The sequence below is a fragment of the Egretta garzetta genome, unplaced genomic scaffold (assembly GCF_000687185.1).
Source record: "Egretta garzetta isolate BGI_Z169 unplaced genomic scaffold, ASM68718v1 scaffold149, whole genome shotgun sequence".
Taxonomy (NCBI): Eukaryota; Metazoa; Chordata; class Aves; order Pelecaniformes; family Ardeidae; genus Egretta; species Egretta garzetta.
In genome coordinates, this window is record NW_009269998.1 from 3,260,420 (window position 1) to 3,278,314 (window position 17,895).

General features: G+C 42.7%; 1 protein-coding gene across 1 annotated transcript in view; it reads right to left on the bottom strand.

Annotated features, from left to right (window-relative positions):
* COL11A1 (collagen type XI alpha 1 chain) overlaps positions 1-17,895 on the bottom strand; it is a 146,073-nt gene that overhangs the window by 84,453 nt on the left and 43,725 nt on the right. Inside the window, exons 13-26 of the mRNA XM_035902871.1 lie at positions 16,937-17,011; positions 14,574-14,657; positions 14,256-14,312; positions 10,115-10,168; positions 8,557-8,610; positions 8,399-8,452; positions 7,750-7,803; positions 4,432-4,485; positions 4,275-4,319; positions 2,711-2,764; positions 2,578-2,622; positions 2,084-2,137; positions 1,572-1,616; positions 242-295 (exon numbers count right to left, since the gene is read on the bottom strand). Coding sequence (XP_035758764.1) covers positions 242-295; positions 1,572-1,616; positions 2,084-2,137; positions 2,578-2,622; positions 2,711-2,764; positions 4,275-4,319; positions 4,432-4,485; positions 7,750-7,803; positions 8,399-8,452; positions 8,557-8,610; positions 10,115-10,168; positions 14,256-14,312; positions 14,574-14,657; positions 16,937-17,011 — 783 coding nt within the window. The remainder of the gene's footprint in view (positions 1-241; positions 296-1,571; positions 1,617-2,083; positions 2,138-2,577; positions 2,623-2,710; positions 2,765-4,274; positions 4,320-4,431; positions 4,486-7,749; positions 7,804-8,398; positions 8,453-8,556; positions 8,611-10,114; positions 10,169-14,255; positions 14,313-14,573; positions 14,658-16,936; positions 17,012-17,895) is intronic.

Genomic DNA, 17,895 nt, shown 5'->3' on the forward strand with positions numbered 1-17,895 from the left:
TGTAGGCAGCGATGAGGGCTCCCCTCAGCCTCCTCTGCTCCAGGCTGAACCCCCCCAGCTCCCCCCCCCAGCCGCCAGCAGCCTGGGGCTCCAGACCCCTCCCCAGCTTTGTGGCTCTCCTCTGGACACGCTCCAGCAACGCAATGTCTTTCTTGTAGTGAGGGGAATACAGGTATCCAGAAATAATACTGCTTGGTAAAAGTATTTAATCATTCAAGGGATTAAATATTTGGTTACTTACAGGAGGCCCATCAGAACCAGGGAGGCCAGGAAGGCCAGGCTTGCCTTGGGGTCCCTGCAAGCAGAAAGAGAGACACATCAGAACAAAAGCAAAGATTCTATCGTTTGCTAGGACGACTGAGGATCATCCTTGCTGAGGACTGGTATGGCCTAAACCAGCAAACTACCTTAGATCTTTTTAGTACTTTAATCTCTGTTAAAACAACTGGCGTACCCACCCCAGGTGTAGAGTACCTATAAGAAAAATGGTTAAAAAAAAAAAAAAAACAAACAGGAAAGAAAAAGGAAAAAATTAGCCCACTCATATCCAATACATTTAACTCTAAGAGCTAAGGATATAAAATGTAGTTATTCCTAAATCCCTTGATATGGATATGAGGGATAAATTAAAAATGTAAGCGCAAGGCCAGTTCTTCCTCTCTTTAGCCAATACAAATCACCCACAGTTTTCAGTGAGGCGCTTGCCTGAGAACAGGTGTCGGGAATTACCCCGTGAACACGCGCGCACACACACAAGACAAGGTGGGGAAGAATCCTCCAGCATACAAAATGGACCATGATTTAGAATTTGCGGAATAAAAGGATTCACCATATGAAAGGCACCAACGAGTACCAAAGAGTGCAGGGCGCAGAGCCAGCGTACGCCGTGGACCAAGCCCCTTCTGCTAGAATAACACTGCGTAGGCACACAGGCAGGTTCCTAAAACCTCCTTCAATTCCTCCTGAAGGGTACACTAACCAGCGAAGGGGAGCAAAACCAGTAAGAGCAGGAGTTCAGCAAAAAGGGGAGAAAAGGAAAATTGGCGTAAAATTCAATAGTGACATTTTTGAAATTAGCAGAAGCCATGTTTCAAACCAGCAGAAAATGCAGAAGCAAAAAGATCAGGAAAAAACCACCAAGTGACACTGTGGCACACCAGTTACACTGCAGAGTTAGGTCAATATATAATCCTTGACAGAAGGGAACAGAATCAGACTTGAGTAGGTAAAATTTTGTTATAAAAAATGAGATTAATAAAAATAATTTTCACAGCTTGCTGTGAAATTAATTAACATACAAGTACACACACTGTTTAATAGTGCAGATGGGATTCGGAAACTAATAACAGAAAATTAATCCAAAATAAAGGGAGGAAATTAGGCTTGTGGAAAAGTGTGTATGAGAGGAAAGCCAGGCCTCCGTCGGTTATTCGCCCACTTGATGATTTCAGGAAGATCTGCTAATTTTTAGATCTTAGGTTACTGTTCTGTAAAACATAGCAGAGCCTCTAAGCACAGAAGCAAGGTTGTTGCACAGAACTGTGAAATACCAGAATAATGCTGTAACTTACTTTTTCACCAGGAGGTCCAATAGGACCTTGCGGACCAGGAAGCCCCTATTAAAAAGAAAGCAGTGTGAGAAACCAGGGAGAACAATATACATACATTCACCCCACTGAAGGTCCCTCATTAATCTGTTTAAAAATACTGGGCAAATAGAAGTGGCTTCCCCCCCCCGCCCCCTAAGTTAGATCGGGAGTTTTGCGCGAGCCTTGCGCACAAGCCGCTATTCTGGCAGTCGGTCTGTAACAAGATCCTATTCAGAACCCTCCTCCAGGTGTGGCCGTTCCTGCTGCATTCCAGGAACACTGAATGAGTCATTTTTCTCCTGAATGAAAAATCCCTCTGAAAGCTTACTTGAAAACTCTGCTCCCACTGCCCTCGGCACATTTGCAGCATTATTTATAAAATCCTTGAAGCTTTATCAGTTTTGCACATGAAAAGCTAACCTTTGAGTAATTTCCATGTATTAAACATTTGCTGCACACTACATCGTATTTCTTGAGAGTTATTTTACACTTACTTGTGGGCCTGGGATTCCTTGCTGACCAGGAGGTCCTGGTTCCCCTTGAGGACCCTACCAGGCAAAAAAATACCGGGGCATTAGGTTTGCATTTCTGCACTACAGAACTTCATTGTCAGGACTGAAAGGAATACAAACTCATCTTTGTTCCTCCCTCTTTAAAGTCTACCACCAACCTTCTATCCAGTATGATATTTTTTCATGCTAATGAATATCATGGCCTTTTCTTTAATAGAGAATAACAGCCCACACATCGGACCTACGCACTGGAGTCCACGGTGCTAAAGGAGCTTGAGAGAAAGCGTGGTTAGGCCTTTTGGCTGAAAACTAAGTAATAGAAGGCTTCTCTTTTCCATGTAAGATCATAATGAATCTGAATATTTCGACAGAAAAGTTTAATCAAATGGAAGGGGTGGCATAGTGGCAGGGACGAGAGAATGTGGAAAGGATTCTTAGAATCCACTCCCTTTTTAATTCCCAGCTTACTTACGCACCATGTTTCCTTTTGGGCCTGAAGGTCCATCAATACCTGCGATGCCCTACAACAAACAACACAGACATGAGCAACTTTCAGCAGACTTCCATTTTTCTTCTGGAAATTGCAAATACAAACCAGTTCATACGTACAGGTTGTCCAGGGGGACCAGGTGTACCTCTGGGGCCCAGTAACCCCCGTGGACCCTGCAAGAGAAGAAAAACTTAGAATCATAGAATCATGGAATGTTTTGGGTTGGAAGGGACCCCTAGAGGTCACCCAGCCCAACCCCCCTGCAGGAGCAGGGACACCTTGAACCACATCAGGTTGCTCACAGCCCTGGCCAACCTGGCCTGGAATGTTTCCATTCCATCCATATTAACACCTGCATGGTTTTTTCTGGAGAAAGAGAGGCCCGGGAGCAGGACTGGGCAAGGAACACCATAAGGAGTAGGAAGGATGAGGGGAAGGCAGCATGAAGGCTGAGGGAGAAAGAAAGGAAAAAAAGGAAAAAAAATCACTGCTAACAGATTCTCCTGAAGGCCACCATATGCCTGAACAGGATGTCAGTGGAAGGGCAGGCTTTGATTTAGCTGCTGTACCGTCATTTCAGGGAACGGCAGGAGACCACTATTCATATTTCCTGGTGCAGAACGTTGGCGCAGCATCTTCCACTAAAGTTTCAGCTGTGTCTTGGCCTGAAGGCCTGACCTGAATAGCAGCATACGTGTTTGTGTCCCTGTCTTTAGAAAACATGACGATCTGTCATACTCTATACTACTATTCTAAGTGTAAAACAGCGCTTTTATCTGTGGTGAAGACCCAATAAATAATTAAAAATTACTAATAATTTTATTATCATAAATGCAAGGCATTCTGGAAACTGCAGCCAGGTTTGTTCCTCTTACCCCTAAAACAGTCCACAAAAGACCAAGAGCTATTCTCCTAAATAAGATGAGCAAGCTTTGGTCCAGAACATAATCTTTTGGCTTTATACTATGTAAGCGAGCATTAGTTTTCATCCCTTGCACCATCATTCACGTCACGCTGCTGAAGTAGGCAGGGCCGAGCCTCCAGCCTCCTCATGCATGACACAGTCAGAAATCAGTAACACTGACTCTGTAGTGGCTTCTTCCCACGTGGCGAGTAGGCAGCAGTATCTGACACATTTAGGGTAAAACTCCCCTTTCTGAGGCTTGATTTCTTGCCTGCAATGCAGAACTCTGCTCTGCAGTGTCAGCACCTGCAGAATTCCAACTGACAGCAGTGGAAATCCGGTACGTGAAACAAGCGTAAAAAATACACAACAGAGCACAGTAGTGTGAAAAAAGAGGAGAAGCCAGGCGCTATTTTCTAATAAAGAGATGTTTGGAAAGCATTTTCAGAGCAACAGGGGCTTGGTTATATTCTCATGTGCCAAGGTCTGCAGCGACTGATTTTACACAATAGGAGAGGAAAGAGCCGTTGTGATTCTGGAAGTTGGGTACACTTGGCTGGATAGATCCCTGACTGAATTCGAATCCTGTAAGTAGTGTTTCACCCCTAGCAAAACTGTTCGTTTGTTTGCTTTTCAGCCAGAATCAGTACCCTCTATATCCACACACATGCGCAGGGAATTTTATATCTGGAATTCAGAACAGTTCAACAGAAAGGAAAAAAACCTGAGAGTGACTTTTGTTTGTAACAGAAACAGAGGAATAAGAAAGCATTGCTTACAGCTTCACCTGGGAGACCTCTTGGTCCAACTTCCCCATCTTCTCCCTGTTTTTGTATAAAGAGAATAGAAGGTTTAGGAAAAAAGAACCTGTATCATGACCATATCCCCATTATGTGAGGATTCACTCTAGATTTTACTGTGGAAATAGCAACTTACTCTTGATCCATCTTCACCAGGTAAGCCAGGAGGTCCCTGTGGGCCACGGTCTCCCTGTAGAATAAGGCAAGTCATTAAAGCAATACATCTGGTGCTGGAAACAATCATGGATGGGAAGGGAAACGAAAACAAGTGCGTTAGCTGCAGCCTGATGTGTCAAAACATGTCTTGACACAAGGATACAAATCTGCAGGTTATAGTACTCACTGAAGCCGTTTATTACATTAGCATAAAACCAAATGAACATTATTGAAACAATGAGCTATTTGTGTTTGCAAAACTTCACTCTGTAACTATTCTTGGCCCCCAAACACACACAAAGTGCTGCTGCAAAAGGCAGTGTTACCCTCGTTCTTCTTTGCCTCAGCAGCACCTTCCCTCCCCCTGCAGAATGTACGCCTGCCAGTAAAACAAGGCGTGTGTCCGTGGGTCAGAAGTTAATAAACTTATTAATAAATAAGTTGCTGGGCCCTGGCACACCCGCGGTGAAGAGCACTGACCACCTCCCAGAGCCGCGCGCCCTGGCACCGGTCGCTGGGAGCCCTGGGGCTGATGTGTCCGAGGCGTTGGAAGGCAGCCAGACGTCCACGCTTCCCCCAGCGGCCGGGGCTTTGCGAGCCTACCTCTGCAGAGCCTCAGCGGATCCTGGACCACGCTTTTAGGATTTATTTTTCTTTCCCCATTTCTAAAGAGAACTAGTGTGCTGCATAGCTCAAACACCACTGACTGACCTCTTTCTGGGCAGCGGGTTTTTAGACTGTGACTTCCTTCTGGCATTGGACAACAACCAAGTATTCATGCTGTTTTCCTTAATTTTATCAGTGTCTCCAAGGAGCCTGACCACTGCTGTGGATCCTAGCAGAGACATATGGAATAGTCTCTCTTTAGTGGCTCCATTCTTTACTTTTTCAAACTTTCCTAGGGAGTTTTGGGTAACTTGCTCTCTTACCCCAGAGCTGTCTGATATTAGGGACGTCAGGATTTTATTTTACTGCCTTTCTGTCCTCTGTAAGTTGGAGTCGACGTGGGAGAGAATGAAATACTATGAACTGCACTTTCATACCTGTAAGATTAATGAATATAGCAATTTCTATATTTTGCTATAGTTTTTGCAAGTTTTGGAACTACTCAACGTGACCTGCTGGTACAGCATGCGTTTCTCCACGTGCTAAGTGACACAAATGAAAGATGACACATGAGCTGCATGATCTGTGCTCTGGCTTCCATTTAATATCCAGGTGAAGACTGACTTAAGCTTTCAAATATTGAAACAGCTCACGCCCTCAAGGGCTACCTTTCTTGACTTGCAATCCCATGGCACTTAGATTAGGAGCTTGCATTCCGTGTCCTGGTATTGTCATGCAGTAAGAACAAAACTTCCTATCATTACCAGCATTCTCAGTTCTTCAGTGCCCTAATTCTTTCCTTCAAATGTTCTGTTAAAGCCTGGATTTCTTCCTCCTCAGACCTTTTCGTCTAGCATAGTGTCTTGCTTTTATACTGGACTATATTTATCTAAATGAGGAAAGGTCACAGATGTAGATATTGAGGCTGAAAGGAGTTTTACACCACACATCTCCCCTACATTGGAAGTCAGAGACTCTCATCCAGTAAATCCTGCCTGACAACTTGTGTTTGACGAGGCATAACCTCCCAGGGACATCCAATTTGCAACTCACAGTTCCAATGGGACTAATCCGCAAAGTAGTCCTAAAATTTCTACTCTTAAAGTTACGGGTTTTCAACAGCAACTTCCTATGGCTGAAACAGAACTACAACAGGAAAAGTGTTTCTCTTGTGTTTCTTTCTGTGCTCTTTACTGCAAGCTGAAGAGAACTGGATATTGGCATTATATGCTGTCGGTATATATGAATCCGAGGAGCTACAGCTATCTGATCCGGCTTTGAATCGAGCTGCTTTCAGAAAGATCATGGTTTGTACTTTTACAGAAGATTTCCACAGAAACACGAGAATGCAGTGGTTTTTAAACAGTGGGATGAGAGAAATGATGAAAAGAAGTCCGTATTTTCATTACTATTTTGCAAATTTCAACCCAAACTTATTCTTCTATTTTACTTTTTTTTTATTTGTTTAGGAAATACTAAACAAATAGAATATTTGCCAAAAAAATTAATTTCTTTTTGACTTGGAAGGTCCCACAGATAGACAATTCTAGTATTCCAGGTTGGAAAGCAGACACACATTCCCTGCCTCTGAACCAATTTCTGCTCAGCCTTCAGAGCCAAGCAGTGGCAAGAGCTGGATGTCCAGCCCCCTCTGCTGGTCACCTGCTGATCGAGCTGGGTTTCAATTAGGCGACGCGCTAATTGCTTTACACTCTTTAAGTAACGGAGAAGGATGAAAAAAGGTCAAGACATTCCTGTCTGACACCAGAAGTTCTTTTCCCACCGCAGACAGAACTCAAAGGAGCATCCTGAGATGCTATTACAAGGAACTACACTGCGGGCCGGTAGCCAGCACAGCTGAGATTTTCTGGGAAGCGCAGCAACTGCGCTAACCCATAGCAGGGTGAGAGCTGTAATCGTTCCTTGGTCAGCAAGCTTCAGCACATATGGGAACGGTTCTGCCGACATTCCCACTCCCTGTTTCTTTAACGGTGCATTGCACTTACCAGGACAACAGTAAGGGAGGGTACATCAGCAGAGTATGTTGGTACTGGCATCTGCGCTAGGGGTATAATTTGAAGCAGAAATCCCCTGCTGTGGTTATTTCTACACTTTGTTAGGGAAGATGCAGTCTCATCCTACACATTGGTATAACATAAGGAGCAAGTACCTCACTTATTTTAAATATTACTTCAAGTTTTCCTAAACTTATCTGACCCGACTGATCTTTCTTTAAGCTGCAGTTGTTGGAATAAACCACATTAAACAATTCCGTTTGCAATTCAAATACTCAAATGTATTTTTGAGCAAGCTTCTCAGCAGGTGAAAATTTGCCACCCTCCTGATAGAGAAACTTCATGCTCATTTCCTTTTCCTGTTACTATTTCCTTTAACAATCACTTTAAATCCAACAGGCAAATTCCTTAACTCAGAAAAATTAAGAGCCAAACGTAGCTGAAGATGTGATCTGAATCTGTATATATGTATATGAATTGTCACCTATTGATTGATGTTACTAAAATATTTCATGAAGAATACATTACCCGACCATACAGATATTATTCTGTAGTGTGAAAAGCTGACATTGTGTTTTAACTTTCCCCATAGTCCTTAGTGCTATTCTTAATGAACAGTGCATTATTGCTGTGATGGTACCAATTTGTTTTCGTATAAATATTCATGTTGTTCTTACCCTGTTACCTTTGTCACCAGGGAGGCCAGGAAGACCATCAAATCCTCTGTCACCCTAGGAAAGAAGAAATCACAGCTTTAGTAAATGACTATTACATTTTGTATTACCCTGAATAAATTGTGCCTTCCCTCTAAAAGTTGATTTCTACCCTTGGTTCTACGTACACTTTTGTTACTGAGTGAAACACACGGAGGGGAGCACGTCCATCAAACTCACCCCATTTGCTTCTATGCATTAGAGCAACAGAAGCTGCCACACCAATTTTTTTCACTGCGCTGTAATTATGCTGTTTATAAAAAGAAGTCTACAGAGCAATGAAAAGCTTGATTCTAGCTGCACTTCGCAGTTGCAAAACTGACTTTAGTATTACTGACGCCCTGTAACTAGAAACTGACTCTGAGGGATAGGAATCGTGCCCCAAGAATCAAGTTTCTCCGAGGTCAGACTACTAGCCATTACCGTTAATTACCATATTTTAAATGGATGATTCATTCTCAGCTCTTGCATCTGACCCAGCTATCTGAAACCTCAGTATTTTCACTTGAGGGAAGAATTTTGGGTTGGCCTGGAAGGAACTGTGGTACCTGCATAAAATCTGTCTAGCTCATTCCAAGACTGAAATAAAGCCTCAGGTCTCATGATTATTTACCTTAGCACCAGGTTCTCCTGGCATTCCTCTGGCACCATCAGCTCCCGGACGTCCCTGCAGAAACCCAAAGGGGCAAACATTTGAAAATGCAGTGGAATCAGTTAGTATTTAAATAGAAACTATTTACCCAGAGCAGGATTGATCTATACGCTACCTACCCTTTTGCCAGCTTTTCCACTTGGACCAGGGGCACCTTGAACACCACGAGGACCCTGAATTTAAAGAGCGTAAATCTTAGAATCACATTCGTGTCAGCAAAAAGCTAGTCAAACATAGAACCACAGAATCATAGAGCCTTAAGAACATGATAAAGTTTTTTTTATACGCAAAGCTGCATTTTTTTTTTTTCCAGTTAAACATAGAATCACAGAATCATAGAACCTTAAGAACATGATAAAGTTTTTTTTATATGCAAAGCTGCATTTTTTTTTTTTTTCCCCAGGAGATGGATTCTGGCTTCCAAATACCCATTAGTTTTAACAGAACCTGGGCACCCAAACTGGCCTTAGCACTACCAATTTTAACACTAGTTTTCATGAGATGGCAGTGTACGTGGCAGAATTGGTGCTTTTACCATGAAAGCTTCTTATATTCTTTATATTTGTGGCTTTGAAAATCTCAGTGCTGTCTCAAAACCCTTCTTCCTCTCATGCCAAAATTATTTTAGTCACATAATAATTATTTGATGAAAACTAAAGCATGCTTATTGCAGGTCCCTAACTCATACACAAACATGAGTTGTGCTGGTAAACAGCTTGCATGCTGTCTTAGCTTTACACAGCCCAGTTTTAACCAGAGGGAGACCAAATTAGCCCAGACCGAAAAACCTAATTCTGCTTTTCAAACACATGCAACTTTCACTGATGACTGTGTGGGCATATGTTTCTGTGGAAGCTCTCATCCCCACCCAAATGCATCTCCTTCAGGTGAAAATAGCAGGGGTGAGGACTACCCATCCAAAACTACTGAGTAGGAGGAGAAAAAATACTAAAAATGTAAGCAAGCCAACTGGAAGACTGACCAGCTGTCCACAGTGCCTTTTTGTTTAATTGCTTTGTTTTTCTTCTGCAAATACCCACGTGGAGTTTTAAGACAGGCACTTCATAATGTAGCAAATCCATGATACCACCTGAGATATTACAAAATCATTGTTCCAGAGATGCCTATCACGATTTCTTTAAGAACCCTCTACTGCTTTTAGGTTTCAGCTGAAAGATCTCAACGTGTTTCAGTGCTCTTTAGCATCACTGCACAGGAGCTGACATAGTAATCGTAAGCTGAGAGGAAAAGCATGCCCTGATTCCTAAAGGCTGCTTCTTGCTATGTCACGCCTTTCTTGAAAAGATCCTGTTTAATTACCAACTAAATTCAACCTCTCTCGCCTTATGAGATGTGATAAGATCAGAGCCCAAGGTCATACACTTGCAGACTGACATATGATTATTTAACAGAGAAAAGAGCCTGAAGAGACAATATTAAAACAGGTTTTCAAGTGATGACAGTCTACCTGTGATAATTGCTCTTTGTTATATCAAGATTGTTACTTTCAGATTTCGAAATGAACCATCAAGCTACTGCATTTAATTAAGATACGATTGTAAAAGCTGTTGTTCTTCAGTTGTATGCGGAAAGCATATCATTGATTGCCTTCTTCTAAGTGATATGAATTTTCTTCAAGGTAAACAAGCTCAAACATAACAGGCAATATTACTGTACCTGGGGACCTGGTTCACCACTTTCACCTTTAGCACCCGCTGCTCCGGGCCCACCCTTGATGAAAAAAGCAAAACATGTTGCATAAATATGTAGAAGATCTTTAATGAATGCTACCATCTATTTCTATACATTAATTACAGGGAGAAAAAACAAACAATCCCCCTTTCATTAGGAGGTGTGAATTCACCACTTGAATCTGCAAATATATCCTGGTACATCGTTGTCTGGGCACGGGGCCTAAGGGGGCCAAAAATCTTTCTATGACCAAAGAAAACTTCCATATGTCTGAACGGAATCAAACGTAACGCTATGCTCTATATTAATATTTGAGAGCTAAATATGAGCACAGTAAGAACATAAGTCATGCAAACAGAAGTGCATCTGCTGTAGGGAAGGCAACACAAACGAAAATCCCCTTTTTTACCTCTACCTATTCCTGTGTTGTACAGAAAACAAAAGAGTCTTGGAGTTCAACCCAAAGATCATTGTAGTCAATCAAAAATACCCTGTCTAACCTCGTCATGTACTTCAGCGATGTTTTAATCAAGGTATTAGCGCATCCGGCCCTGAGGAAGTGAAGAATCTACACAACTGCGTCTCTTTACTATCACTAAATGATGATACAGATGTTCAGAGTACGTTTTACTCACAAACAGCCCTAAACCAGATCTTCATCCAGGGTAAGACACGGTATATGGAATCCGGGGCAGAACTAGTCAAAGTTTGTGTTTCCTTAATAGTGGTCTCACAAAAATAGACAAAAAAGCCCCCCAAAATCTTGACATGCTCCCATAGAATACAGGCTCAGGGAAGGAACGTACTGGAGTTGACCATTACACACAAAGGAATTTTTGCATTTCTGACCTCTGAAACAGGTCGTGACGAAATGTATCTGTTCAATATGAAACGAATCTTGCAGACCTTGGAAAACTGATCATCCCTCTGTATTCACCATAGTGACCGCTCAAAGACAGAAGTGGTGCCACGGCTTGGCTTAGCGCCGAGTCCAGCATCCTGGAGCGGAAAGGTTCCCACTGACCTTGCAGGTATTGAATCAAGTCCTAAGCAAACTGAAAATCCAGAGGTGGTACTGGCAGTGGAGAGAACAGCGGCTTTGGTAGGTGGTGACTGCCTGTTTGGGTGTCCCTGATGTAAGCTCTGCTTTTACTTAATATAACTGATTATGTTTCGTATCTGTAGGCAGAAACTTGTTTCGTATTCTGTGTGAATTAGGCATGTGAACTCCAGACTCCGTTGAAGCTGGACTGGGGCTTTGACAGTGCTGTGTTTAAGACCTTTAATAACTAGTATGTTTTTAAATATATCTTGTTGGCTACTAATAATTTAACAAAATCCAATTCATATTAAGAGTAAAAGCTCCAACTATTTCATTCTTAAAATAAGCTGGGCAGGCAAACAATTGACAGACCACGAATCTGTAGTTGCTTCTGGAACTGTAGGCCAAAAGTGTTGCCAGATCAAAGAGTTGGATTTCTAGAGCCTCCTGGTGGCTTAGAAGCAAAACAACTATTAATATTATTCATTTGTTGAACTTTGCACACAGGAATTCATGAAGGCTTTGAAAACATGAATGCATGAGTATGAGGCCAGGTTATACCTCAGCTAGAAGTAGACGACTCGCTGCCAATATTACACCAGTCTCTACAAATGAATTCCTTGCTTACAGCAGGTCTGTAGTTATTTTGTCTGCATAGACTGAACGCTATCCTGCAGGTCTCTTGATGTAAAGACACTGCTGGAAATAGTGTACTGGTTTGTTAAATAGACCCAACATGTTTGACTATTTGTAAGTATTGCATACCTAATCGTGATCAATCTGTGAGCCAAATTCTCTGCTGGGTAGCAACTATTTACTTTGGAAGAATTACCCTAGAAAAGAATTGCTCTTGTACAGGTCTGCTTAAAACTGTAAGTGAAGCCCAGTGATTTCAGTTTCTGGGGACCAAGTGTGATTCTGGTGGGACATTTAGCTAAAATTTACCTGAAAACAGTGCATGTTGCCTTGATAAACAGACTGGGTTCATGCAACTGGCCAGTTTGGAGCACAGCATAATCTGGAACAGATTTTTTGATGCTATAGGAAGATGAGGCAAAGCACTAGCAAGCCAACTGAGAACACAACCTGTGATGGTTTAAGTATCATGTGGCTTTCAAGGGTCACCAAAGAGAACGTTAAGCTGCTAGGATCAGGGAAGAACACGATCCAGAGTATTCCTTATGCTCCCTAAAATATTCCTTCAAGAGGATGTAATTATCTTATGTCCCCCTGCGTTTTCTTCGTTAATAGAAGCGGTCACTGGAGGGAATAGCAGCAAGAGGCACCGAGCAACCTTTCAGTTGCATTGTGCTGCCATCGTGATGCACAGTGAGCTGGACAACAACCTGGCCAGTGTTTGCTGTTGGTAGCAGTAGGATGCTATACTCGTGTTTGTCCCTCTGCCTCTCCTGCTTTCAAACTAACAGACACTGTACATTAAGGAGGGTGAGGAGAAGAAGGAAAAAGAGGAGGCTGGAAGGGGAAGACTTGATTGTTACTGTCCAGCTATGGGCTGTTGCTGAAACACCACATTAAAGAAGGAAAGAAGCGCAAAAGGAGGGAAAGGAACGGTATTTCTTACACTACAGTCTCACCACTTCTAAGTTATGGCCAAATCTCCATGACTGGGATGAGTGGAAGGAAACTACTGTGGAGGAAAATGCTATTGTGTTCCAAGGCAAGGAGAAACCCAGGCGGCCTCCAGCAGCTTCTGTTGCTGTCTTCTGTGTGTGCTGCTATAGGTGCGACTGGCATAGCTCTGCAGCCACTTCTTCACACAATAAACCAATAGGAACCTGCTTCATCCTCTTCTCTTGGTTACCTGGTGATCACTTGCTTTCATTTCCCAATAGCACAATTGTATTCTTGTCTGTGCTTTACCACTAGATGCTTGTCTGATCTAATGGAAACTGCTACCATTACTCTTGGCGTCCATCACCATAATGACAATATAAATAAAAATTACAGCAGACATAGATCAACATTTAAGAGGCCAAATATTTGCCAATCTAGCTGTGCCATCACAGGAGACAAAATAACAGTTTCCAAATTAAGAGGCTCGTTCAAATACGGATGCTGTACTAACTGTAGAATAGAATTTCACTCTGTATCAGAGGATAAATACAACCACCTGGGAGAAATTTAGAGAAGACTAGTCTTCTACAAAGCTTATGGTCTTGGCTGCAGCATTTGTTATTTTATATCATGGTACAGATGCTTTATAATAGCTTTTTGAAAGATGGTAAATGCTAAATTATGCCATTTAGTGGACTATTGAGTCTGAAAAGCATCCATTTCCTAGAAGAGGAAATTGCAATTGCAAGATTGATCAGGTGGTTTTGGCTTGCTGAGCTTCCTACCTGGTTTTATGCTTTCATTCTGAGTATTGTCCCTCTACAGTGTTTGTAGGGATTACAGAGGCAAACCTATTTGTCATCAAAATAGGTTTCAAAATCAGAGTAGTATCAAAATCAAAATTGTGATCAAAATTTGTTTTGCATGCCAATGGAAAAAATGTTGTGTTCTACGTGCAGACTCTGTACAAATATTAAACTTTTTTAACATCCATAAGGCCATTTTCCAGATCATTTGGTATTAGCAGTCAAGCCAACTTCAGGACTGAAGTAAAAAAGTACAATTCTTTCAGAAATCTGCATGGTTTTTAATTGCTCTTAATGTCTCTTAAGAACTTTCCAGATTCAGCTTCCATAGTGAGCCAAGGTCATTCTGAACACTCTGGCTTTATTATCTCCTTCTGCAGCGTTCCATATTTACCCACCAGAAATTTTGTAAATATTATCACAGAGATGACTGACTATGTAGTTATTTAGGCAAAACTATCTGCTAGTTTTGTGAGTCTACCCACGTGCTGTAATCAAACACCCAAAAATCTACAATAAAAACTGATTTAGTATTCAGGTTGCATTGCAGGCCTTGAATAAGAATACAAACTATGGCTTTAATGTATCAGTTTCTTTTCAAATAAACTAAATGTAGATACAGAGGTGTAGGCAAAGCCAGGATGAGATCCGCGGACTTGCGTTACTGTGTTCTTAAACCCGTGCCCCTGTGTTGTTTACATACCACAGGACCGGGTCTTCCAGTGAGTCCCATGGGACCAGGTGGACCTCTCATTGCAATCTGAGAAAACAAATGGAACGAAACAACAGGTATCAGGAAAAAGCTGCCAGCCAGCATACAATTTCTATACTAATACAATTTCATTTAATTTAATGCATTAGCAAATAGCCCCCATCATTGACTCAGTTAGCAATAAGGATAACTACTGTGATGAGACGATGCTTAGAGCTCTGTACTTCACATCCTGCACGATATAAAATGGAAATTTTTTTTTGAGCTGTACCCGTGTGGCAGTTTTGTGTGCAGGCTCCTTGTGCTCACCCTAGCTTGCTGAAGAATAGCTTGTGCTTGAGCTTCCTGAGCTGAGATTGTTGGGCCCTTCTCACCATCTCCACCAAAGCGGAACTGCAAGTATCAAAAGAAGAAAAGGATTGAGAATTTATCAAATGAAAGCCATACTTGTTATTCGCTGCGACTGCGTCAACCACTTCAACGACACAGGGTCTCAGTCTTTAGTTCATTCCACTGACTTCGGCAGACTGCGTTGAGGCCACTGGATCCAGCATGAACATTAAGCCATTGGTAATAGTTTACAACTGAAGAGCAAATTTAATCCCCTCTGAGCAAACATTGTCTTGATTTCATAGGATTTTGGTTTTCATTTTGTTTGCTTGCTTGTTTGTTGCAAAAAGAGGCCAAAATAGACTCTAAATATCTGCAAAACCTCATTAAAAATATGTGTATGTTCGGTATCTAAAATGAAACCCTTTTGTGTCATGTCTGACAATTTCAAAATAAATTACAGAATAAAATTGAAGTACTCAGTGCTGCACTCCTGGACGTTATTGCTCATGAAACCACTAGCAGAAGCTTTGCAATGTTGCAGAGGCACTGAGCTGCAACAAGAAGCGCGGCTTTCCAAAGGGATGGCATAGGCCCACTGGGGACCAGGGCCACCAATCTTCCACTGCCCATAACATGCTGCTCAGTCGGCACAGTACCTGAGGTCTTTCTCCTGAAGTCATGTTATTATCAGAACAGAAGGATTTTTTTTGGAAAGTGATGGAAAATTTACTGTGTTAAGCACCCCACCCCCCCAAAATGAGCACCCGACTTCTTCTAAAATGAGAAAAGAACTACCAAGCCTTCCCTCATTTGGGAAGAGGCCAAATGGTTTGTAGGGATCTGCATAATGCGGAATCAACCACATCTCCAAAATATTTTTCCAAGGCGCCTAAATTAATTGTCTTGCATCCACTGAAAAGGTGAACCCATTTTGATGAATTCCAGCCCCACACCTGATGGTGAAGGGCCACACACTCCCCAAGGGGCATCTCCCACGTGTTACTGGGTGGTACCCCTGTGACAAGCCAGTTTGCCGCTGCTGGATCCGATTCCACCCGTTTGCTCCTTTATACCAGGATGGCTCTCAAGCCCGTGAGCAGGTCGGCTGCTATAAAAGGACGGTGGCTTCTCAGCGGGGTTTATAAATGTGGAAAAGAATTCTGCATGGTGGTTAAACTACGAGGCTGGAATCTGGGAGATCTGAAGCCAATCTCTTCCTTCCTGAGAAATTCCTGGTTTCACTCGGTAAATCCTTGTGGTGAGACTTGTTCACATCTAAAAATAAAGCTCCAAAGTGACTGACAGGTCACTTTAATGGAGCAAATACCTTTAATGGAGCAAACTGATACAGCAATTACAGGCGGAAGAATGATTTGGAAACAACTCCCCTGGGGAGTAGTGGCATTTTTCCATCAATTAATTATTGGTAAACAAATATTTCTGTTACACAGCCATCTGTGATAACAGAACTTGGTGCAAGCATGAGGCCAAAAACATTAGCTTATTTTAATAAACTTCCATTGATTGTTTGATAAATAGAAAATAAACTTTACAAAATCACCCTTTCCTCATTGATGCTGATGGGAGTCCTGCCTCCTGCATCGGAACGGCAGCAACTACGGCTCCAAGACTTTTACTGACTTTGCTTTACTTACCAAAAATACCGCCCCTTCGTTTACAGTCAGTTAATCGATTCTCTGGGATGGCAGTACTCGCCAGAGCGTTCGCATACACACATCCACTTCGGAATAATGAATTCCATGCATATAGTACTTTTCATACCACAAAGCTGCAAGATACTTTAACAGCTTTGGGCTTCTTCCTCCACCTGCTAAAACAGATGGTGTTTTGCTTTGACTCCAGTGGGAGCAGAGCTGGCTATGTGCATACATTTCCATTCAAAGGATGCACTGACTCTTCAAAGAGGACACTGAAGTCCAATTTTAAGCACGGAATGCTTAAAATTCTCCATGTCAAGGAGACTTGAGAGCACACCCGCCTGCTGGGAGTACATGCCCTTTGTGCAACAGCAAACTCCTTGTTTAGGACATATAGGAGCAAATAATAGTCACTGTTGAAAATATACGGAGTATTTTAGTTCACGCAATACATTCATGTAGGTTCCAATCTGGCAGCCACGCAGGAGCCAAAGCGTATGTTACGTTTGAGGGAAAAAAGGTACCATATGATCTTCAAATGCTTACACCATGTAAGAAACTCTGTATCATCTCTCGTCCCAAAGACAAAAACCAGATGAAAAAAGAGCACACCTATGCATTTCTTGAAACACACTCCATCTTTCTGGAGGCTGGCTACCCTGTAATCACATCACGACTTACCGGCAACATCAACATGGTACCTGGGGGACCTGCTAAGCCATCGGCACCAGGGAGACCAGGGCGACCAGGTGGACCCTAAGAGAACAAAGGGATGAGAGAAAAAGGGATGAGAACAAAAAGACAGTTATATGAGATAAACCTTTGGAGTCACTCGCACACACCTAATGTAATGACACGCTTGGAGGTTTAATATTCTCTTTGCAATGCTTTGGGAATGTTACTCATTATCAGTGAGGTAATTAAAGAACTGAGTTTGGGGAGGACATTCAGCAATAGGGAAGAAAGCTCTTATCTTTAATTATTTTACTTACAAGGTATATGAAAAAATGGAGCCTAACTGTGGAGGCTCTGCTCATCGTTTCATAGTTTGGGCTGAGCTGAGGTTTGCATTGCATTCCAACGTTTGCTTTACTTGATGGAGTTGAATGGGAGGAAGAACTTGTTGACTGTGAGGGTGCCCGAGCCCTGGCCCAGGCTGCCCAGGGGGGCTGTGGAGTCTCCTTCTCTGGAGATCTTCAACCCCCGCCTGGACGCTGTCCTGTGCCCCCTGCTCTGGGTGAGCCTGCTTGGGCAGGGGGGTGGCACTGGGTGAGCTCCCGAGGGCCCTGCCAGCCCCCGCCAGTCTGGGATTCTGTGATTCTCTTTACACCCTTTGAGTGGGCTTAATTTTCAAAGGCTACGTACGTCCTGCAGCTACAACTTGAAACCTGTTTTTTATGAAATCTAGTTCTCCCTTACAGTTCTGAAAGAGCTAAATTTTTTGGTGTAACCTGGAGTTGAAGAAATGTGTCCAGGATGCTCATGATTATTGATCCAAGTGGTGCTGTTGTGACAAGTTAAGAGTTACAATTGCCCCTTTCCTCCCAGCAACCCGCACGCTGCGCTGTTAGCAGCTGAAGCTGTGGAGGGCAGGCGGGACGGGCACCGGGAGGGCTCCTTTGCCTGCTGCCTGCCCGCCG